The sequence below is a fragment of the Notolepis coatsorum genome (genome assembly GCF_963971535.1).
Source record: "Notolepis coatsorum genome assembly, chromosome: 1".
In the NCBI taxonomy this organism is placed as follows: domain Eukaryota; kingdom Metazoa; phylum Chordata; class Actinopteri; order Aulopiformes; family Paralepididae; genus Notolepis; species Notolepis coatsorum.
The window spans coordinates 124,787,536-124,808,169 of record NC_140165.1 but is presented as its reverse complement, the minus strand read 5'-3'; the positions used below and the strand labels follow the sequence as shown (position 1 = coordinate 124,808,169).

The 20,634-nt window shown below is 44.8% G+C and overlaps 1 protein-coding gene across 1 annotated transcript in view; it reads left to right on the top strand.

Annotated features, from left to right (window-relative positions):
- LOC311248985 (uncharacterized protein) overlaps positions 1 to 20,237 on the top strand; it is a gene marked incomplete at its 5' end in the record, with an annotated part of 83,268 nt that extends 63,031 nt beyond the window's left edge. Inside the window, 4 exons of the mRNA XM_084338229.1 lie at positions 3,719 to 3,942; positions 10,143 to 10,240; positions 13,422 to 13,755; positions 18,726 to 20,237. Of these exons, the coding sequence (XP_084194355.1) occupies positions 3,719 to 3,942; positions 10,143 to 10,240; positions 13,422 to 13,755; positions 18,726 to 20,155 (2,086 nt within the window). The 3' untranslated portion in view covers positions 20,156 to 20,237. The remainder of the gene's footprint in view (positions 1 to 3,718; positions 3,943 to 10,142; positions 10,241 to 13,421; positions 13,756 to 18,725) is intronic.
- Between the last annotated feature and the right edge of the window lie 397 nt (positions 20,238 to 20,634).

Here is a 20,634-nt window from a genome sequence, read left to right as displayed (position 1 = left end):
CTTGAATGAGACATGAGACATCAGTGAATGAGATTCACGTTTCCTCCCAACCGCGAGTAGGCCTAGAAGCGCAGAAATGGAGAATGCAAAAAAAGAAAGGGTGGAGCTGAAAAAGCTAGAATTGCTAGTAAAAGACACAGAACAATGTTCTAAAATTACAAACATGTTTAGTAGAGGAAGGGCTGGCGTTAGAGTAGCTGCTGCTGCTAATGATGATGAAGTTCAAGTGGAAGGAACCAACAGTAACATGACAGGTGCGTGCAGTAGCCTAGTGCATATTCTACTGTTGGTGTGTGCCGGTTCATGAGGGCTAGCTAGCCTATACTAGTTCTTGCAGTGATTTCAGTCATTCTATTACAAGACAATGTGCTTTCCCCAGGTGGTGAGAGCAGGCAACTGCACCTCCTCATCCATCACCCTCAACATAGGGGCCCCCCAGGGCTGTGTTCTGAGTCCCCTCCTCTACTCCCTGTACACACACGACTGTGTGGCTCAGCGGAGTAGCAATACAATCGTCAAATTTGCTGACGACACAGTGGTGGTGGGCCTGATCTCTGCCAACGACGAGAGGGCCTACCTGGAAGAGGTCAAGGTCCTGGCGGGATGGTGCCAGGAAAACAGCCTCTCCCTGAACGTCAGCAAAACAAAGGAGATGATTGTGGACTTCAGGAGGTCGGGGGTCAAGGACTACAGCCCCCTCAGCATCGACGGGGCACCGGTTGAGAGAGTCAACAGCTTTAAGTACCTCGGAGCCTACATATCCGAGGACTTGACATGGACCACACACATTAACAGTGTTGTGAAGAAGGCACGACAACGCCTCTACTTCCTCAGGCGCCTAAGGAAGTTCCAAGTCAGCCAGAAGATCCTTAAGAACTTCTACTCATGTACAATAGAGAGCATCTTGACCGGCAACATCACCTCCTGGTTTGGGAATAGCACTGCACAAGACCAAAGCAGACTACAAAGAGTGACACGTTCAGCCGAACGCACAATTGGAGGGGGGCTCCCCACCCTCCAGAACATTTACTACAAGCGTTGCAAGGGCAAGGCTAAGAGAATCATTAAAGACTCCAGTCACCCGAACAACTGCCTCTTTGAACTGCTGCGGTCAGGCAAGCGATACAGGAGTCTCAAGGCGAGCACAGAAAGACTCAGAAGAAGCTTCTATCCCCAGGCCATCAGGCTGCTAAACGAACAATGAATGAACACTACACAACAACAACCACCAAACGCACATAGCACACACATCCACACGCACACACTCACTTTAAACAAACACACTGTAGCACCCACTCCACACACTTATAGCACACACCCACTTTAAACAAACACACTGTAGCACCCACTCCCCACACTTTATATTTATGGATGAAGGATTGCACTACAACTCGTACACCTTACTGTAAATTGTACCTAAAATTGTACCTCATCCCATTTCTGCTTTGCACTAGATAGTACTGTACATTAGTACACTGCATAGTATTGTGTATTGTATATTATATGGTAACTCAGAACATTGTACATATGTCTATACCGAACACTGTGACCTCATTTCCTTCTTCTAAATTCATGCTATATTATGTTATTATGTTATTTGATACTATCTTGTCTAGCACAGTCTCTGGAGCGTAACAGTAAGAAGCATTTTGTATGAAAGTATTCTGTACTTCTGTATGACAACTATTAAAGAACTTGAACTTGAACCTAGAGAGCCAATCAGAACCTAGGACGGGCTGCAAATTAATTGGCTACTAATATTATAATAGTAAATACTCAAATAAAATACTATTATGTTCCCTTTAAAATGTTCATGTTGATATAATATTGGTAATCTAATTGATTGAATTGATTAGTTGCCATTTTACATGCTTAAATAAGATGTACCTTAGAATTCCCAACAGTTAGCCATGTTCTCGATTAGTCTCATCTACATGTTTGTAGATAACCACAGCTAACTAGCTTAAGCTAACAACTAGGTCAACTACTACCCCGTAGTTAAACAAATGTGATTGCATATAACAGCTAACTGCTACAGCTAAGTTGGTAGTTAGCCTATTCCATTAATGTTGAATGTATTTATGAAGGTTGTTGATGGTGGTTGGCGCTGAATAGCAGACATGATTCCGTCAGTCTGCCACAGGGAAGCTGTGTTTGCTGATGCTGCTCACGACCACCAGTAGCGTATGACTGTGTATGTATGTGTACTGTATGTGAGTGTGAATGCTTGATGGTTTCTGTGAAGCGCTTTGTGGAACAATGCTGATATACAGTTAAGAATGAGTAATTCGCTTTTGGTTTTTAATAAAATGGTTTGTAAAGCTATTTTTGAAAACTACAAGGGTGAATAATACTGTTTTCTTTTTGCTATTTTCTTTTAGAATACTGTTTTGGAGTCTTAATTTTTAAAATTTTTGTTAAGAATATAGGACAGGCATAGGCTATATAAGCATTGCTTCATTTTAGCCACCTTGATTGTTAGTTTCATTATGCATTGTGTGTTGAGTACTGACTTTTAATAATTTTTGTTTTGCAATAATAATAAAAAAAAAAAAAAAAAAGCATTGCTTCAGTCTGTACCTTCTCAGTCACTGTAAAATCAAATATTGTTAAATGATGGTGTATATTGTATTGTGTGAGATGATGACTGAATAAACTACTACTACTACTACTACTACTTTGGGTGTTTTCAAAAGGCTGAAAAACGCTGTATGAATTCAAGCCATTATTATTGATTGCTGATGTTCTTCTTATGCAGTTGACTCTGAGGAAAGAGAGAGCGCCCAGTCCAGCACAGCTGACCCTGAGGGGAGAGAGAGAGCCCAGTCCAGACAGACAGACACACAGAGAGAGACAGAGAGAGAGACACAGAGAGAGACACACAGAGAGAGGGAGAGACACAGAGAGAGAGAGAGACACACACACACAGAGAGACAGAGAGAGAGAGAGAGAGAGAGAGAGCGAGAGAGAGAGCGAGAGAGAGAGCGAGAGAGAGAGCGAGAGAGAGAGCGAGAGAGAGAGCGAGAGAGAGAGCGAGAGAGAGAGCGAGAGAGAGAGCGAGAGAGAGAGCGAGAGAGAGCGAGAGAGAGAGAGAGAGAGAGAGAGAGAGAGAGAGAGAGAGAGAGAGAGAGAGAGAGAGAGAGAGAGAGAGAGAGAGAGAGAGAGAGAGAGAGAGCTAGCTCTTGGAATGGGTGTCTGGGAGGAAGTGGGGGGTCTTTCGATGTTGATTAAACGGCAAGCAACTAATGTCATGAGTGCCAAATTAAAGGACAATAAATCCAATCTAACTGAAATTGTGTAGCACAGACCTTTTCTATGGATCAAAACCTCAATATTATTATGGTGTAGTTAATACTTCATGTATCCTTAATCCCTAGGCTAATGAGGCACTAAGATGTTAGTAAAAAAAAACACATATGCCAATGACAGGAAGTAACGGTATATGTATGTGTGTGTCTCTGTGTGTGTGTGTGTGTGTGTGTGCACTGTGCATGAGTGCACATCTAGGGGCGGTGTGTAGATTTGGTCTCCCTGATGTTGACTCCTTAGCCACAGCCTTGGGTTGTTTAATACTGGACAAGTGTTTCATAACGGCCGTTGTGTGGGCCGGTTTCGGGGCCGGTGCGTGGGCTGGTGCGTCTGAATGTCCCGGGCTGAATTTGTGTCCCAGTCCGCCACTGCAAGGAGGTGTTTGTTGAGCACGTTCTTCTGCCTCCAGGCCCAGAGACGACCTGCGTCTGGACAACCTGACGAAGAGGCCGTGCACCGCCAGCCCCAGCCAACACTTCAGCCCCAGCACAGGCCCGTCTGCCCAGCCGCCCCAGCCCCAGCCCCCCATCCCCCCCACAGGGCCGCAGCACTACCATCTACAGGACCCGGCCCGGGGACGCCGCAGAGATGCTCACCGACACAATGACGTCCGGGACCGGCACCGGCCGACGGGTAGGAGAGCTACTCTCACTTAGCGCTTTTAAACCGCCCGGGCTCCGCTTCAAGCTCCAGCTCCGTTCTGAACCCTCTGAACCTTGGTGCTCTCTGGCGAACCACCCCGCGGTTACACCCATTTAAGCAGAACCAACATTCCACCGTCTCCGTCATCAACGGGGGCGTTACTCAGGTAAAAATAATGCGTGGAGAGCGAGCCTCAGCGCAAGAGCGCACACACAAAAGCACACACGCACACACACGCTGTATACGTTTGAAATGAATCGTTCCAGCAAAGTATGCTTCTATTATTCAAATGACTTGTTTTAATGGGTATCATATAGTAGTAAGTAGGGGTGGACGGTATGGTCTAAAATGTATATCACGGTATAATTTGAAGCATAGACGGTAATGGTATATATCACGGTATTAGGGTTTCCGTTAGAATTTTTTTTTTGTCTGATAGGCAGGCTATATAAAGAATGACATCCTCAAGGCATGTAGATTTATAATATTTTAACTTAAAACTAGGCTACTTTTGCGTATACAGTCATTATATTCCAAATAAAACAAGTCCCGAGTCGAGACTCCGTGCTGCTCCCAACGAATCCCAATAGTATACAACTGCAGAGCCGCAGAGTAGGGGCGCTTTCAGGTCCGGTCACAGGCCCGCTCAACAGCGCCCCCCACCAGTGGCGGCTCGCCACTAGGGGCGCTCGGGCGCCGCCCCCCCTGGTTAAAAGAGAGAAGAACAAGAAAAAAAAAATTGTTTTTTGTTTTATAGCCATATAAATAATATAAACATGTTTAAAATGAATAATATTTACTCATTTTAAGTATGTTTGTGTTTCCAATGCACAATATAACGTTAATATATCAAATAAAAATAATAGTTTTCCTGAACAGGAAGTGACTCACTGTCGCATAGCCGCATTTCTCCTAGCCGTATTTCTCGGCCCGGGCTAGACGCAATAGCGCTCTGAGTGCGCGTCACTGTTTCATCGCTCTATCCGTCGCAGCCAATCAGTGCGTAACGCGCTGTGCGTTGAAATATGATGTTTATGATGGAAGCCGGGCGCGATTTGAAGCGGTCTAGGCAAGCAGCGTCTAGAATTTTCGTAGCCGCATTTCGCGGAGACGCTCTCTGATTGGCCGACGTCAGTTTCTGTTGTAGCTATTGTGTAACTTGTGTTGTTGTGATCATGCAGCTATTTGTCCTAGAGCGTGACGGCAAGTTCTTTCGACGGTTAAGCTTAGGCACTCTTTCAAAGTTGGTTAAGGTTAGAGTTTGTCTTGGAGCAGGGCGATAGAATGCCAGGTTGTTTGCAGTCTGTTCGACGCGGAAATGGGCAAAGACATCATCACAGTAATTGTGTTATGTGTTGTGTGGTGCTAACACTTCGCTAACAACAAGCTATATGGCGGATGCAGTCTGGACAGTGGTCTGGATATACATCAACAGTCTGGGACAGTGGATTATACACTTTATCAAGCCCTCCTGCCCTGGACGTTTCGACTAAACAGTGAGTCTCTCTCTCTCTCTCTCTCGCTCTCTCAACACAGCGATGCTTCCTGTGTCTCCGAGAAATGCGGCTACGGAAAGTATTGACGGTGCTTGGCTTGCTGAGATGATAATAGCGATTCAAAACACGCTGCTGTGTTGTGAACTATAACATTATTTTAGCTGCTGCTGATGCATAATGGATGAATGAATGAATGGTGAGTTGTTTAAAATGACAACATATACATGTGTTAATTATTTTATTGGATTGATCCGAGAGACTGAGAGAGAGATTGCTCCAGAGCATTTATTAACGTTACATTTTTACAATGTTACCTAACGTGAACCCCCTGCGACCACCCAACAGTAGATAGTACGAGCCGCTACTGCCCCCCACCCAACGGCTGAATTGCCAATGGCTGAATTGGAGTATTGCACTGTGCAGCCACAGCTGTCCAGCTCTGCGGCTCTGCAGCTGCATGCTTCTCGCAAAATCCAGCATCCAGCTCCCGCTGCCCAGCCGTCGTTATCAGAACACGACACACACATCATAATTGTAACTGAGGGGTACAATTCCCTGACTGTATTAATAAGTATGGTATCATTAAACCACTACTGTCTTATGTACATTACTACTGGCCATACAGTACACAGGTATATGATATGAACACCTCCACAATGACACGGTTCCACACAAATCTTGGTTATAATAATATTTATTAGCAGCAATGATAGTATATTACAATACTTTACGTAGAGTCGCGCTTATAAGGCGAAGAATGTGCGTTGTGCGTGAGTAAATCAATAGCGTAAGTCCATTAGAATAGTACGCAGGAGATAATAAATACCACCGGTATCAATAGGAATTATATCTATGGTACACTAGTAGGGCAGCGGGAGATACTAGTAGGGTCCCTCCGGTTGTAGGCCAGCAGGGGGAGGAAATGTTCGAATGCAAACTCTGGATCAACGGGGAATCAATAAGCTCCAGCTCTGATATACAAATATTATGCAATATATATCAAGTAGTAAATATATATATTCGGTTTAATCTGATCCTTCGTAACAATAATGTTCACAGCAAACTGTAGTTGATCACCAGGTATGTTTTATTAACGTAGAATAATTCATATAAGAAAAACGATAGGGAAATCTCTTACCTTTCTCCACTGGTTAAAAATGCCAGGAACTGAAATTGAAACTTGCTGTGCGCCGCGGTGATGTGTTTATTATGAAATGACAATTGCGTGTTGACACGCCCACTGCGCGAAGCCTCCTAAATAACTTTTTCCAGTTTGCACATATCTATTATCTATGACTAATTCTATCTATTTTTAGGGGCAAATGCGAGTGAAATAGTCGCGCTGTGGTTACATGACCGTATACCGTTTATACCGTCCACCCCTAGTAGTAAGTAGAGTTGTTCCGATACCGATACCAGTATCGGAAAAGCCGCCGATACTGGCTAAAATGCTGGTATCGGTATCGGCGAGTACCCTCTAATGCTGCGCTCCGATACCATATGACGTAATTTATCAACAACACTGTGGTCTGTTGAGTAAGCATTATAAAACAAACGGGTGCTTAATCGATTAAAGTGTCAATGCCATTTGTCATTTTAACAGCAGATACTTTCTTAAATGTCATCGTCCCGACAGAGCGGTGTTGACGGGGAGCTCATGGGTTCGCTTGGTGGCTGGTGTTATTAGCATTGAACAGCTAACCGAAAGCTAGCTTTAACATTACCTTGGCTAAAGTTGGGGCTATTCATATAATCCAGCAATAATGGCTGCAGACCTGCAAGCAAAGTACAGCAAGTTGGCAAAGGAGTATTCGTTAAATCACAATGTCACCAGTAACGTTACAGTCTTTTCATATACCGGCAGCTCATGCTATGCTAACTTAGCTCACGTTGACGTCGTCATTGAGACCACCTCGCGTACACAATTAATGACATGTTGCGGACAGCCATATCGGTGACAATGTTTAGCTTTTAGTGCCAAATGATAAGAGTCTGAGGCGGAGTCTCAAAAGAGAATGTTGAATATTTATTGTGCAAAAATCACAACAGATCCGACTGCTACTGAAACGGAGCCTTGTAGACAGACTGAGTAGGGTATATCTGCAGAGCCAGTGGGTAGCGAGTGCAGCAACGTATAATGTCCGTGTGGATCATTGGAGTAGGGTATATCTGCAGTGCTGAAGCCCCATACTCATTGATTAATGATACTAATACAAATCTATACAATCACCTGTTGTTGAATAAATACCATTACTTTCTAGTTATTACTAAAAAACAGTATATATAAAACAGTATTTGTTAAAAAAAAAAAAAAAAAATTATATTTATAAAAAATTTATATAATTTTTTTTTTTTTTTTTTTTATGTATGCACTGGTATCGGATAAGTATCGGTATCGGCCGATACCCAAAGCTTAGGTATCGGATCGGAAAGGAAAAAATGGTATCGGAACATCTCTAGTAGTAAGTCCTACTGTAGAACATGACATAATAGCATGATATCTGATTAATGCCAATAATGGACGACCGCAATTGGCACTTGAAAAGTGTAAATTATGGATTAGTCAGTAGCAATTCATGACGGCTCGTTTAGCTCAACTGGTTAGTGCCCATTATGGTCCCCAGTTCGAATCTCTTGCTTATTTTTTTTTTTTTTTTGTAACGTTAAATTATTTATCCACTCTGGTGTCCCAAAAAGGACAATAACACCACCTTATGCATACTGCACCTTATGTGAATACTGTGATACTGTGAATACTGTATATTTCAGTTGGTTAGATAGTAAATTATATTGACATATTTGTTTACACTGCTTGTGTTGTTTTTACTACCTGTGCCCCCCCCCCCCCCCCCCCCCCCCCCAATGCTGCTATGATGCCTGAATTTCCCCAAGGGGATCAATAAAGGAATATCTTATCTTATCAACCAGAGTGGATTAGCATTACATGCCATGACCATGACCCTAGGCATGGTCTAATTCTCACAACCCACGACTGCACGTGGTGTAATGGCTTTTATACAACTGGTAATAAAATTAGCAATCAATCAATCAATCAATTCAATAGTCCACGCTCAATTAAAACAGCGCACCTCCCAGCTGCTTCTATAGAAAGTAGGTACAAAATAAAAATTATAATTTTTTTGCAATTAATCAATCAATTCGCGCAATTTAAATTTTGTTCCACAATGACTCATGACCCATCAATTACATCATCCAACATTGTTTAAGAAACTAAGACATTCGCCGTGACAGAATCGTTTTTCATTTAGTCTTTATGACCCTATCACCATTATCCTTTCGTAATGTTTCCTGTCCGGCTTGTCCGCCATCTTGCTTTCATTCCTAAAACCACGAACGGCGCATTGATAGTAATGCGGTTGTGGGCGGGTCCTGGGACCAAGAGCGTTGGGTTATAAGTTGACTGTTTCAGCCAATCAGAATCGAGAAATTTGCCTGCCGTTGTATAAAAATGTATTTACGTTACCAAAAAAAAGAAGTATCCAAGAGATTCTAACTGGGGACCATATGGTCCACAGGCAGGGCACTAACCAGTTGAGCTAAACGAACCGTCATGAATTGCTACTGACTAATCCATCATTTACACTTTTCAAGTGCCAATTGCGGTCGTTGTCCATTATTGGCATTAATAAATCAGATATCATGCTATTATGTCATGTTCTACAGTAGGACTTACTACTATAGGATACCCATTAAAACAAGTCATTCGAATAATAGAAGCATACTTTGCTGGAACAATTCATTTCAAACGTATACAGCGTGTGTGTGCGTGTGTGCTTTTGTGTGTGCGCTCTTGCGCTGACTCGTTAAGCCTTTCCCTACGCATATTAATTTCTGGAGCATTTCTTTATCCACTCTGGTTGGATGCTGTATTGTACTCGCAAATCGCTTCCTGTTGAATGAATCGGTTGAGTGCAATGCCGACTCTCTACTTTCCCCGTCTTCACAGCCTAGAATATGACACGCCCACTGATGTCACGGTTCGCGAGAAAAAAACAACTATTTTCCGGTGCCAGCTGAGCACCGATTTATCACTTTCTGAACCAATTAATCCCGGTCTGAACGCGCCGGCCGGTGCGAGATTGCGTTCGGGAACCGGCTCCAGCACGGAGCCTGGCCGGTGTAAAAGGGCTAACTTTTTCCTAGTTAGGAGGAGAGCTACTCACTGTTTCCTAGTTAGGAGAGCTACTCACTGTTTCCTAGTTAGGGGGAGGTACAGGCAGGGGGGAGGGGAGGTACAGGCAGGGGGATGGGGGAGGGGAGGTACAGATGTTATAGCAGCATGGGGGGGGGGGGGGTACAGGCAGGGAAAAAGAATAATAGAAATGGTAATGATGGCCAAAGTTTGGTGGCCATTCACCCTTTCACTACCACACTACAGAAGGTTAACCGTCGGTAGTGGTAGTGAAAGAAAGGGTTAACCTTCTGTAGTGTGGTTGTGAAAGGGTTAACCCTTTGTCGTGTGGCAGTGAAATGGTTAACCTTCTGTATTGTTGCAGTGAAAGGGTTAACCATTTGGTAGTGTGGTAGTGAAAGGGTTAAAGGGTTATTTATTGATGGTCAAGATTTCCTTAGTTTCAAGAAACTGGGATGGGAACAATAATGGAGTCTGTTGCAGGGGGTTGTTTTCTGAGTGCGGAGTGTGATGAAGGCCTGTCCTGTGTGTTTGTGTTGCAGTGGTGCACGGAGCGGGGCACGGAGCGCCCCCTGGGGAGCCCATTGATCACCGTCTGACAGATGGAGAGTGGGCAGAGGAGTGGAAGCACCTTGATAATGTACGTATTGATGGATACCAGTGTTTTCAGCCTCATCAACCCGTCATCTGCCGTTCTGTGAAGTCTCTGCGTTGTGTTTGTTATTTGTTCGTCGATGGTTATCGTACCGGCTGTCTGATGCACCCGGAGCAGCACTGTCCACCCCGTCTGATGCACCCGGAGCAGCTGTCACACTGTCCACCCCGTCTGAAGCGCCCGCAGCAGAAGGGACTGGAAACGTGATCTCTTTTCTCCATCAAGTCTTTGATGGTCTAATGAACCTAGATTAATATAGATTCATCTCTCGATACCCGCGTGATGGTGATGCGGCCTATCCGCTAGCCGAAGCCTGTTCTATTAGCCTCGTGGCTTTTTTTCTTTTTTTGAAATATGAGTCGGGGTGCCCCGAGGATCGATCCTGGTACCTTTGTTGTTCAGTCTGTTCATAAACGACTTGCCCTCTCGTCTGTGCTGGCACAACAGCCCAGATACAGATGTATGCAGACGGCACAGTGGTTTACGCAAACAACAAAACCCAGGAAGCACACAAACTGAACGCAATAATGGCATGCATAGTAAAATGGCTCTCGGAAAACTGTCTCCACCTCAACGCAAAGAAAACAGTCTGCATGTTCTTCGAAAAAAGATCATCTGTAACACCTGACCCAGACGTGTTTGCAGCAAAGGAGAGGCTTGAAGTAGTCAAATATTTTAAATACCTCGGAATAACCTTGGACTCAAACCTCACCTCAAAAAAACAGGTAAAAAAATTTCACACAGGCCGTAATATGTAACATAGCCAACTTTAAATATATCCGAGACTGCCTCAACATGGAAACAGCCAAACTCTACTCTAAACTCAGTAATTATGTCCCATCTGACATACTGCATAACCAGCTGGTCTCAGACCTGCAAAACCACATTGACACCAATGAATTCAGTTCATAAACAGGCCCTGTAGGTGTTGGACAAGAAACCCTTTCGCCACCACCACTGTACCATCCTCCAAAAACATGCCCTGCTAAGGGCTTGCATCCATTTACCGCATTTTACCAGCTGAAAAACGCTAGCAGAGCACTGGGTAGTGCTGGGATGAAGCGCTTGCGGCGAGAAAAAACACTCTGAAAAGTTCAAGTCAAGTCAATTTTATTTATATAGCACATTTCCAGGCAGCGGCAGCTGGCACCAAAGTGCTTCACAGGCAGGTTGATAAAAACAAAATGATGTGATGCAAGATATAAGATTAAAAACATAGTAAAGCAATGAAAGTAATAAAAACAAAATAATATGATGCAGGATATAAGATTAAAAACATAGTAAAGCAATGAAAGTAATAAAAACAGGTAGGGCACAGTAAAACAAAGAGGATAGAAGGGCCAGGGGTCTAGTAGTGATTAAGTGGGGGGGAAGGCCAAGGAGAACAGGTAGGTTTTTAAAAGTGATTTAAAAGCCTGCACGGTCTGGGCGGTCCGTACGCTGAGGGGGAGGCTGTTCCACAATCTAGGCGCTGCAGTGGAGAAATCTCTGTCTCCCCTAGTCTTGAGCCTAGTTCTAGGCACCACCAATAGCAGCTGGTCAGCTGATCTGAGGAATCGGTGGGGGGTGTGGCGGTGCAGGAGCTCAGACAGATAGGGAGGAGCCGTGCCATTTAGTGATTTAAAAACATTTAGGGCTAATTTAAAATCGATCCTAAAGCGAACAGGCAGCCAGTGGAGCGAGGCCAAAACTGGGCTGATGTGTTCATGTTTTTTTGTTTTGGTGAGGAGGCGTGCGGCTGCGTTCTGCACCAGTTGTAGGCGGCGAAGCAGGGATTTGTCGATGCCTGTGTAAAGGGCATTGCAGTAGTCGAGGCGAGTGGTGACAAAGGCATGTATCACCGTCTCTAGGTTACTTTGGGAGAGGTATGCCTTTGTCTTCGCCAGGAGTCTAAGGTGGTAAAAACTCTTTTTGACTACGGCGCTGACCTGTTTGTCAAATTTTTAATTGCTGTTGAAGATGACCCAGAGGTTCCTGACAGAGGTGGAGAGGTTTGGACCCAGGGGACCAAGTGCGTCAATGAGGGGGGCCGGGGGGGCACTATTAAAAACAATTACCTCAGTTTTCCCTTCGTTTAGTGTCGGGGAGTTATCAGACATCCAGCACTTGATTTCTGCCAGGCAGTCAAGTAGTGGTTTTATTGTTTTCCCTTGGGTGGGTTTTCAACTTTAAACGCAGGGTGCGGCTGCACAAAAAATCTGAAACGCACTAAAAAAATAAGCCGATCGCCGCGCATTTCCTATAGGCGGCCGCATGCGGCCGCATACGCTCCCTCCTCATTGGGAACAATTGAAAAAAGACGCTTGCGCCCAGAAAAATGCGGTAGATGGACGCAAGCCCTAAGTTGGGAAAACATGCTGAAACTAAAAGATGCCAGCCTGATATATAAAATCCAACACGGTCTAACCCCACCACCTCTCTCACAGTTCTTAACAGAAAGCAGCAGGTTCACCAGAACAGTGCTAGAGGGACATTTCATTATCCCAGGGAGAAAAAGCGCATTCAGTAAATCAGCCTTCTGGATCAGAGCTGCAGAGTTCTGGAACACCATCCCATCACACATCCGCAGTACTAATACACTCAGGTCCTTCACACACACACTCAAATCATGGCTGTTACAAAATCAGGTCTGTGACCATTAGCAAGTCACGTCCCAGTCCAGCTGCCCACTGCCCAGCCCCTGTATGCTTTCCTACTAGCCTGACTGTCCTTATGTGATTTATGATTATGTATATGTGTGCCTGCCATATGTGTTCCTGCCTATACAGTGTTTAACCGCTAGCCGACGCCTGTTCCGTTAGCCTCTAGCTATGTCCTCGTGGCTCCCCTCCCTGGTCCTGTGGCCTATCCGCTAGCCGACGCCTGTTCCGTTAGCCTCTAGCTATGTCCTCGTGGCTCCCCTCCCTGGTCCTGTGGCCTATCCGCTAGCCGACGCCTGTTCCGTTAGCCTCTAGCTATGTCCTCGTGGCTCCCCTCCCTGGTCCTGTGGCCTATCCGCTAGCCGACGCCTGTTCCGTTAGCCTCTAGCTATGTCCTCGTGGCTCCCCTCCCCCACCCTGCTTTCTCGCTGTCGACGCTCGTCTGAGTCAAACCGGTAGAACTCCCAGCTTAAATGTCTTAAAGTCTCTCTCTCTCTCTCTCGCGATACTCTCTGTTCTCTTGTCAGCTGCTGAACTGCATCATGGACATGGTAGAGAAGACACGTCACTCCATGACGGTGCTGCGCTCCTGCCAGGAGGCTGACCGCGAGGAGGTGAAGGTTCTGCGCTCCTGCCAGGAGGCTGACCGGGAGGAGGTGAAGGTTCTGCGCTCCTGCCAGGAGGCTGACCGGGAGGAGGTGAACCACTGGAGACGGCGCTGCAGCGATGCAGAGGAGAGGAACATAGGTGGGAGCAACGGACAGCATCGCCTTCCTCCTCCTCCTCCTCTTTGTCCTCCTCCTCTTCTTCATCACAACAACCTCTCCAACACAACTCACAGCAGCGAGTCCCAGATCAAAGGTGCAGTTTGAAAAACAGGACAGGCCCAGGCGATGGATATGCCTGAATATAGTTTGAGAAAAGAGATTGGTCAAAAAGTGGCACGATAATTAGGCAATCAATTTCAACAATTTGGGGGGAAATAATTCAAATATTTGATGTAAATTGATGACGCAGTAATAAATCCACTTGTCAGGGGATATTTAAAGAAAGTAAAGCCTTTTCAACTTTTGGCAATAGCAGACACTCAATTTCCCACAATGCCTTGAGTGTGCATGAGCAAAAAATTAAGTAAATTGTGCAGAGTACAACCAAAAAGGAACATACAAATAGGGACGTCCTGATCAAGCCTTTTTGCCTTTTTTTTTTTTTTTTAATATTGAGGATCTATATCGATCGAGTCCCGATCCCGATATTTGTATTTTCCTAGCTGTACACTTCAATCCAATGTAGGTAGAGCCTCATAAATCTGTTTCATGTTTTTACATTTTAATCTAACATTCTGTTATTTCCATGTTATTTTATTCTGGATACAAAAAAAAAGATTATTTGTATCTGAAAATTTTCAAATAAAAACATTTTTCCCATTTTAAAAGCTCTGGTGAAATCATTACTCTACATACAAACTTTCTATCGCACCCTTAGCCAATACTGATCAGTAGGGGTGTAACGATGCATCGATTCTAATGTGACGATTCAACTGCATCGATTTGAAAATGTTAGAATCGATTATAATCTAAATTAGTGTTGTCACGATACTGGAATTTCGACTTCGATACGATACCTTGAAAAGTATCGATACTTTCGATACTAGACTACCCTGGTACTTTGATTAATGTATACTCAGTAGATAGTAAATTATTATAACACTACCTCTTGCATACTGCACCTCATGTGACACTGTGAATAATGTGAATATTCCTCAGCTAGTCAGATAGTAAATTATATTGACCATATTGATCAAATTGTTTACACTGCCTGTGTTGTCTTTTACTACCTGTATACTGTGTTGTTTTACTACCTGTACCCCTCCCCCCCTCCCCCCCATGCTGCTATGATGCCTGAATTTCCCCAAGGGGATCAATAAAGGAATATCTTATCTTATCTTATCTTATCTTACTTTCAATACCAAAAAAAGAAAACATTATAATATTTTTTTTTTTTTTTTTTAACAAATTTTGCTTTTGTTGCTGGTTGATTCTCCTCAGCTTCTCTCTGGTACTATACGAGAAGATAATACACTTTTAAAACCCTTTGTTTATCTTTAGATCAGAGAGAGAGAGAGAAAGAGAGAGAGAGAGAGAGAGATATCTCTCTCCGGAGCTATGCTCGGAGCATTTATTAACGTTACGCGTGTACTGGTGTAGGATGGGCTCCGGCTCCGCTCGACCGAACGTTGGCAACGGGGTAGTTGTGTCGAGTTCATGCGTGTACTAGTGTAGTGGGCTCGGCTTGACGTTACTCCGTTTCCATGAAGTAATAGGTGGCCAGCTAGCTAGCATTAAGCTAACGGAGGAACGACAGCTAACGTTAGCTAATAATAGCGTTGTTTACAAACTGAAGACAGGGCTGCCTGCCCGGCTGTGAGGGGGAGGAGGAAGAGAGAGAGAGAGAGAGAGAGAGAGATTTCTCCGGAGCTATGCTCGGAGCATTTATTAACGTTACATAGCATAGCATAGCTCCGGAGAAATCTCTCTCTCTCTCTCTCGCTCTCTCTTCCTCCTCCCCCTCACAGCCGGGCAGCGCAGCCCTGTCTTCAGTTTGTAAACAACGCTATTATTAGCTAACGTTAGCTGTCGTTCCTCCGTTAGCTTAATGCTAGCTAGCTGGCCACCTATTACTTCATGGAAACGGAGTAACGTCAAGCCGAGCCCACTACACCAGTACACGCATGAACTCGACACAACTACCCCGTTTCCAACGAGGAGGCTGCAGCAGCTTGTGTCTGTTGCTCTGAGCGAGGAGGCGGAAGGGCAAGGCTCTGGCAGCGCGTCTGTCTGTCAACAACTTGCGGGAGCAAGCCAGCTGGTACCGATACTGCAGAAAGTATCGGTACTTCGGGAAATGAGTATTGAAGCCGTTTTAAATATTCAGTATCGATATGTATCGATACTTCGATATTTTTGACAACACTAATCTAAATGAATAGAAATTAAATTTTTTCAATTGTTTTTATTGACCTATAGTCCATTCATGCTGAGTGAATCAGTTCCCCCAGCCACATTTGTGTATTCAACATTTCTTGCCGAAATTAATCGAATCGAATCGAATCGTGGTCAAATGAAGAGATTTCATGATGCATTGAATCGTTGCCTGAAGAATCTTAATCGAATTTAATCGTTGCGAGGTTGCATCGTTACACCCCTACTGATCAGTTAAAAAGATGCTGTGATCGGCCCCAATACCAATCTTTGATGGGACCGGGACGCGTCTATATTAAAGGCAGCCCAAGAGTGCTTCCGCGTTTCTCTGATTGGCCACGACGCCCATGTGACCGCGGCAGAGCGGAAATAGGCTGCTGCTCCGGCGAAAGAAAGACAGGCATTCTATTGCCATGCTCTGCGACAAACTCTAACCTTAACCAACTCCGAAAGAATGCCTAAACTTAACCCTAACCTTAACCAACTCCGAAAGAATGCCTAAACTTAACCCTAACCTTAACCAACTCCGAAAGAATGCCTAAACTTAACCCTAACCTTAACCAACTCCGAAAGAATGCCTAAACTTAACCCTAACCTTAACCAACTCCGAAAGAATGCCTAAACTTAACCCTAACCTTAACCAACTCCGAAAGAATGCCTAAACTTAACCGGCGAAAGAAAGACAGGCATTCTATTGCCATGCTCTAAGACAGTGGTTCTCAAACTGTGGTACGCGTACCACTAGTGGTACTTGGTGGTACTGCTGGTGGTACTTGAAAACATTTACCAAAAAAAATTAAAAAAAAAATTTGCAGTCAGGCCACTGAACTTAGAAGCAGGCCAGGCCAGTGTTTCTGGTTGCGGCGGCGCGATAGTTAGATAACCTAGGTGGGGAACAACCAGGAGATCACTGTGACGGAGAGTAGTGCAGTCTAAACAGTCATAAATCTTTAATTCAACTTCAGCCCTGATCATAACCATTTATCTTTTTAGATTTTTTGTAATGTCAGATAAAAAATGAAATACTCCCACTTTTCTGAAAAGAGTTGGTGTTAAATCTTTTACAAAAAATCCATAAAAATCTGTGTTGCTGCTAATCATTGACACATGCCTAGCCTGTAATAATCCCCCCCAGAAAAATGTACTTTGCATTTGATATATTGAAAATATTTTACTTTTTGTGTTTTTTTTAACAATAATTTGTGATGCCATCACCCAAACTGGCATTTAAAGGGTAAAAATTCAAAAATTCCTGCACCAGAATGCAGGAAATTAAGTTTTTGTAACAAAATAATTGTGTGTGTGTGTGTGTGTGTGTGTGTGTGTGTGTGTGTGTGTGTGTGTGTGTGTGTGTGTGTGTGTGTGTGTGTGTGTGTGTGTGTGTGTGTGTGTGTGTGTGTGTGTGTGTGTGTGTGTGTGTGTGTGTGTGTGTGTGTGTGTGTGTGTGTGTGTGTGTGTGTGTGTGTGTGTGTGTGTGTGTGTGTGTGTGTGTGTGTGAGAATGACGGACAATTGCTTGCTGTGTGAGAGAGAGATAGAGAGAATTAAGTACATTTGCTGAAATACAGTTGTTCTTAATTTTCTCACTTGCTATGTGAGAATGTTAGTTATTATGTTCTCAATGCCCCTTGCATTGTATGAGTTGTGTGGAAGCGTTTGCTAGTTCTAGTGCTATCCCTTTGTACATTGTGGCTGTGTCTGACAAAAGTTAACAATAAATAATGGTATTAGGAATACATTTTCCTCCTGCGTGAACTGTGCATAGCTGAATAGACTGTATTTTAACGCCGGTCATATGGTGGTACTTGGAGAGCCAGCTACGTTCTCAGGTGGTACTTGGTGTAAAAAGTTTGAGAACCACTGCTCTAAGACAAACTCTAACCATAACCAACTCCGAAAGAATGCCTAAACTTAACCCTAACCTTAACCAACTCCGAAAGAATGCCAAAACTTAACCGGCGAAAGAAAGACAGACGCTAGTTACGTTTATATAGAGAGATGATAAATTAATTAAACGTAAAAAAAGAATTTAAGTGATTCGAACTTGTCACCAACCTGACCGCAGGCTCCACTGCAAGCTGAGGAACGAGTTGAGCTAACCGTCGATGTTAAAACAGGGGGGATTCCGAATGCATAATGCCGAGGCAACCTATGCGCCTCTGCCGCGGGCCGTGCGCGGTGTTATCACATGGGGCGTCGCAGCCAATCAGAAACGCGGAAGCACTCTTGGGCTGCCTTTAAAGAAGAGGCGACCGGGACATCCCTACATAAAAACATACAACAATTACACCAACTGGCCCATGGGGGGGGGGGGGGGGGGGGCTATAATAATCAACCCATAGGGGGAACTGTAATAAGTTTAAGGCTCAGCCTGGTGTCAGTTTGTCTTGTCCGTTTCAAAACTTGGTCCAGATGTGCTCAGGTGGTCCATCTCTCAGGTGGTCCATCTCTCAGGTGGTCCATCTCTCAGGTGGTCCATCTCTCAGGTGGTCCATCTCTCAGGTGGTCCATCTCTCAGGTGGTCCATCTCTCAGGTGGTCCATAGCTCAGGTGGTCCATCTCTCAGGTGGTCCATCTCTCAGGTGGTCCATCTCTCAGGTGGTCCATAGCTCAGGTGGTCCATCTCTCAGGTGGTCCATCTCTCAGGTGGTCCATCTCTCAGGTGGTCCATCTCTCAGGCAGCACATAGCTCAGTTGGTCCATACCTTGCCAGATGGCCTGTCTGTCACTGACTGTAGTACACAGTTTATAGGGTGTTTTTGCTCATGGCTGCTGATTGTCACTTAATGGTGGAAAGTTATCTACTGCATCTTTATGTTAACTATTCATATTATTTTACTCCTCTCTCTAGACCCCCCACATCTCCCCGCCCGTGAAGAGGAGGTTCCCCCTGAGCAGCAGGAGAGGAGGAGACTCAGTGGGATCCAGATGGAGGCAGAGCCCCTACAGATTAAAGAGGAACAGGAGGAACTCTGGAGCAGTGAGGAGGGAGAGCAGCTTCAAGGTCTGGAGGAGGCTGATATCATAACGTTCTTATCCACTCCTGTCCCTGTGAAGAGTGAACATGATGAAGAGAAACCTCAGTCCTCCTGGTTTAACCAAACCCAGACTGAGCCTCTAGCCAGCACCTCAAGTGAACAGATGAAAACAGAACCTGATGGAGAGGACTGTGGAGTATCAGAACCAGCCAGTAACTTGGATCCATCTGGTGATTTAGAACCAACTAGAGATGTCCAGCTCATCTCTTCAGACAGTTCTGGATCTGAGACTGATGACAGTGATGGATGGGAGGAGACTGAGGAAGGACCTCAATCAGGTCTAAACACACTGAGAAACAGAGAGGCAGAGCCTCTAGCCAGCACCTCAACTGAACAGATGAAAACAGAATCTGATGGAGAGGACTGTGGAGTATCGGAACCAGCCAGTAACTTGGATATATCTAGTGATTTAGAACCAACTACAGATGGCCAGCCCCTCTCTTCAGACTGTTCTGGATCTGAGACTGATGACAGTGATGGATGGGAGGAGACTGAGGAATGTCAGTCAGGTTCAAACACACTGACGTCAAAGAAGACACAGAAAAACAAAGGACAGAGTTTGTCTAACACTTCTGTGGTTTCGTCCCACGAGCTGACATCATCAAACCAAGTTCTATCTGAAACTTGTAAAGTGTGTGGGAAATGTTTTGAGAGTAAGAATTCTTTAGTGCGCCATCTTAAAGTCCATCCTAGTGACTGTGGTTTGTGCGGCAAACATTTAGAACCCACAGAGAGCTTGAAACTTCACCTTCAATCTCACAGGACATGTACTGTTTGTGGCAAGAAATGTACTCGTGGAAACCTGGGACGGCACATGAGAAGCCACACTGGAGAAAAGCCCTACAGTTGCACACGGTGTCACAAAACATTTGGCCACAAATACCATCTGGATTCACACATGATCAGTCATACCGGGGAAAAGCCGTACAGTTGCACACTGTGTCACAAGAGATTTAATCAAAAAGGAAGTCTGAATTCGCATATGATAACCCATACTGGGGAGAAGCCCTACAGTTGCACACTGTGTCACAAAAGATTTGGTCACAAAAAAAGCCTGAGTTCACATATGATGGGTCACACGGAGGAACACCCCTATATTAGTTGCACGCTGTGTAACAGAAGATTTTGTCATAAAGAAAACCTGGATGTACACATGAGAAGTCACACGGATGGAAAGTTGCCTCGGACTCCCTCACTCTGGTACGAGGCGCCTTCCCTCTGGTACGGGCATCTCAACTGCTGATGGGTCCATTGTGGAGAGAGTTTCGCAAAAAAAACAATATCTTTATCTTGGAACAGACACAAGGCAGAATTGTCAAAGAATGATCCAAGACGCCCATTATACACTTATTATACAAAGGTACCAGACTGCTCACAACTCTAGGATTACACCAGGACATTTATAAAGCGGGCATGACATCATTTAGGTTTCTCCAGGAGTGCACAGTGCAGCCAGAGTAGGTTTCTCCAGGAGTGCACGGTGCAGCCAGAGTAGGTTTCTCCAGGAGTGCACAGTGCAGCCAGAGTAGGTTTCTCCAGGAGTGCACGGTGCAGCCAGAGTAGGTTTCTCCAGGAGTGCACGGTGCAGCCAGGGTAGGTTTCTCCAGGAGTGCACGGTGCAGCCAGGGTAGGTTTCTCCAGGAGTGCACGGTGCAGCCAGAGTAGGTTTCTCCAGGAGTGCACGGTGCAGCCAGAGTAGGTTTCTCCAGGAGTGCACGGTGC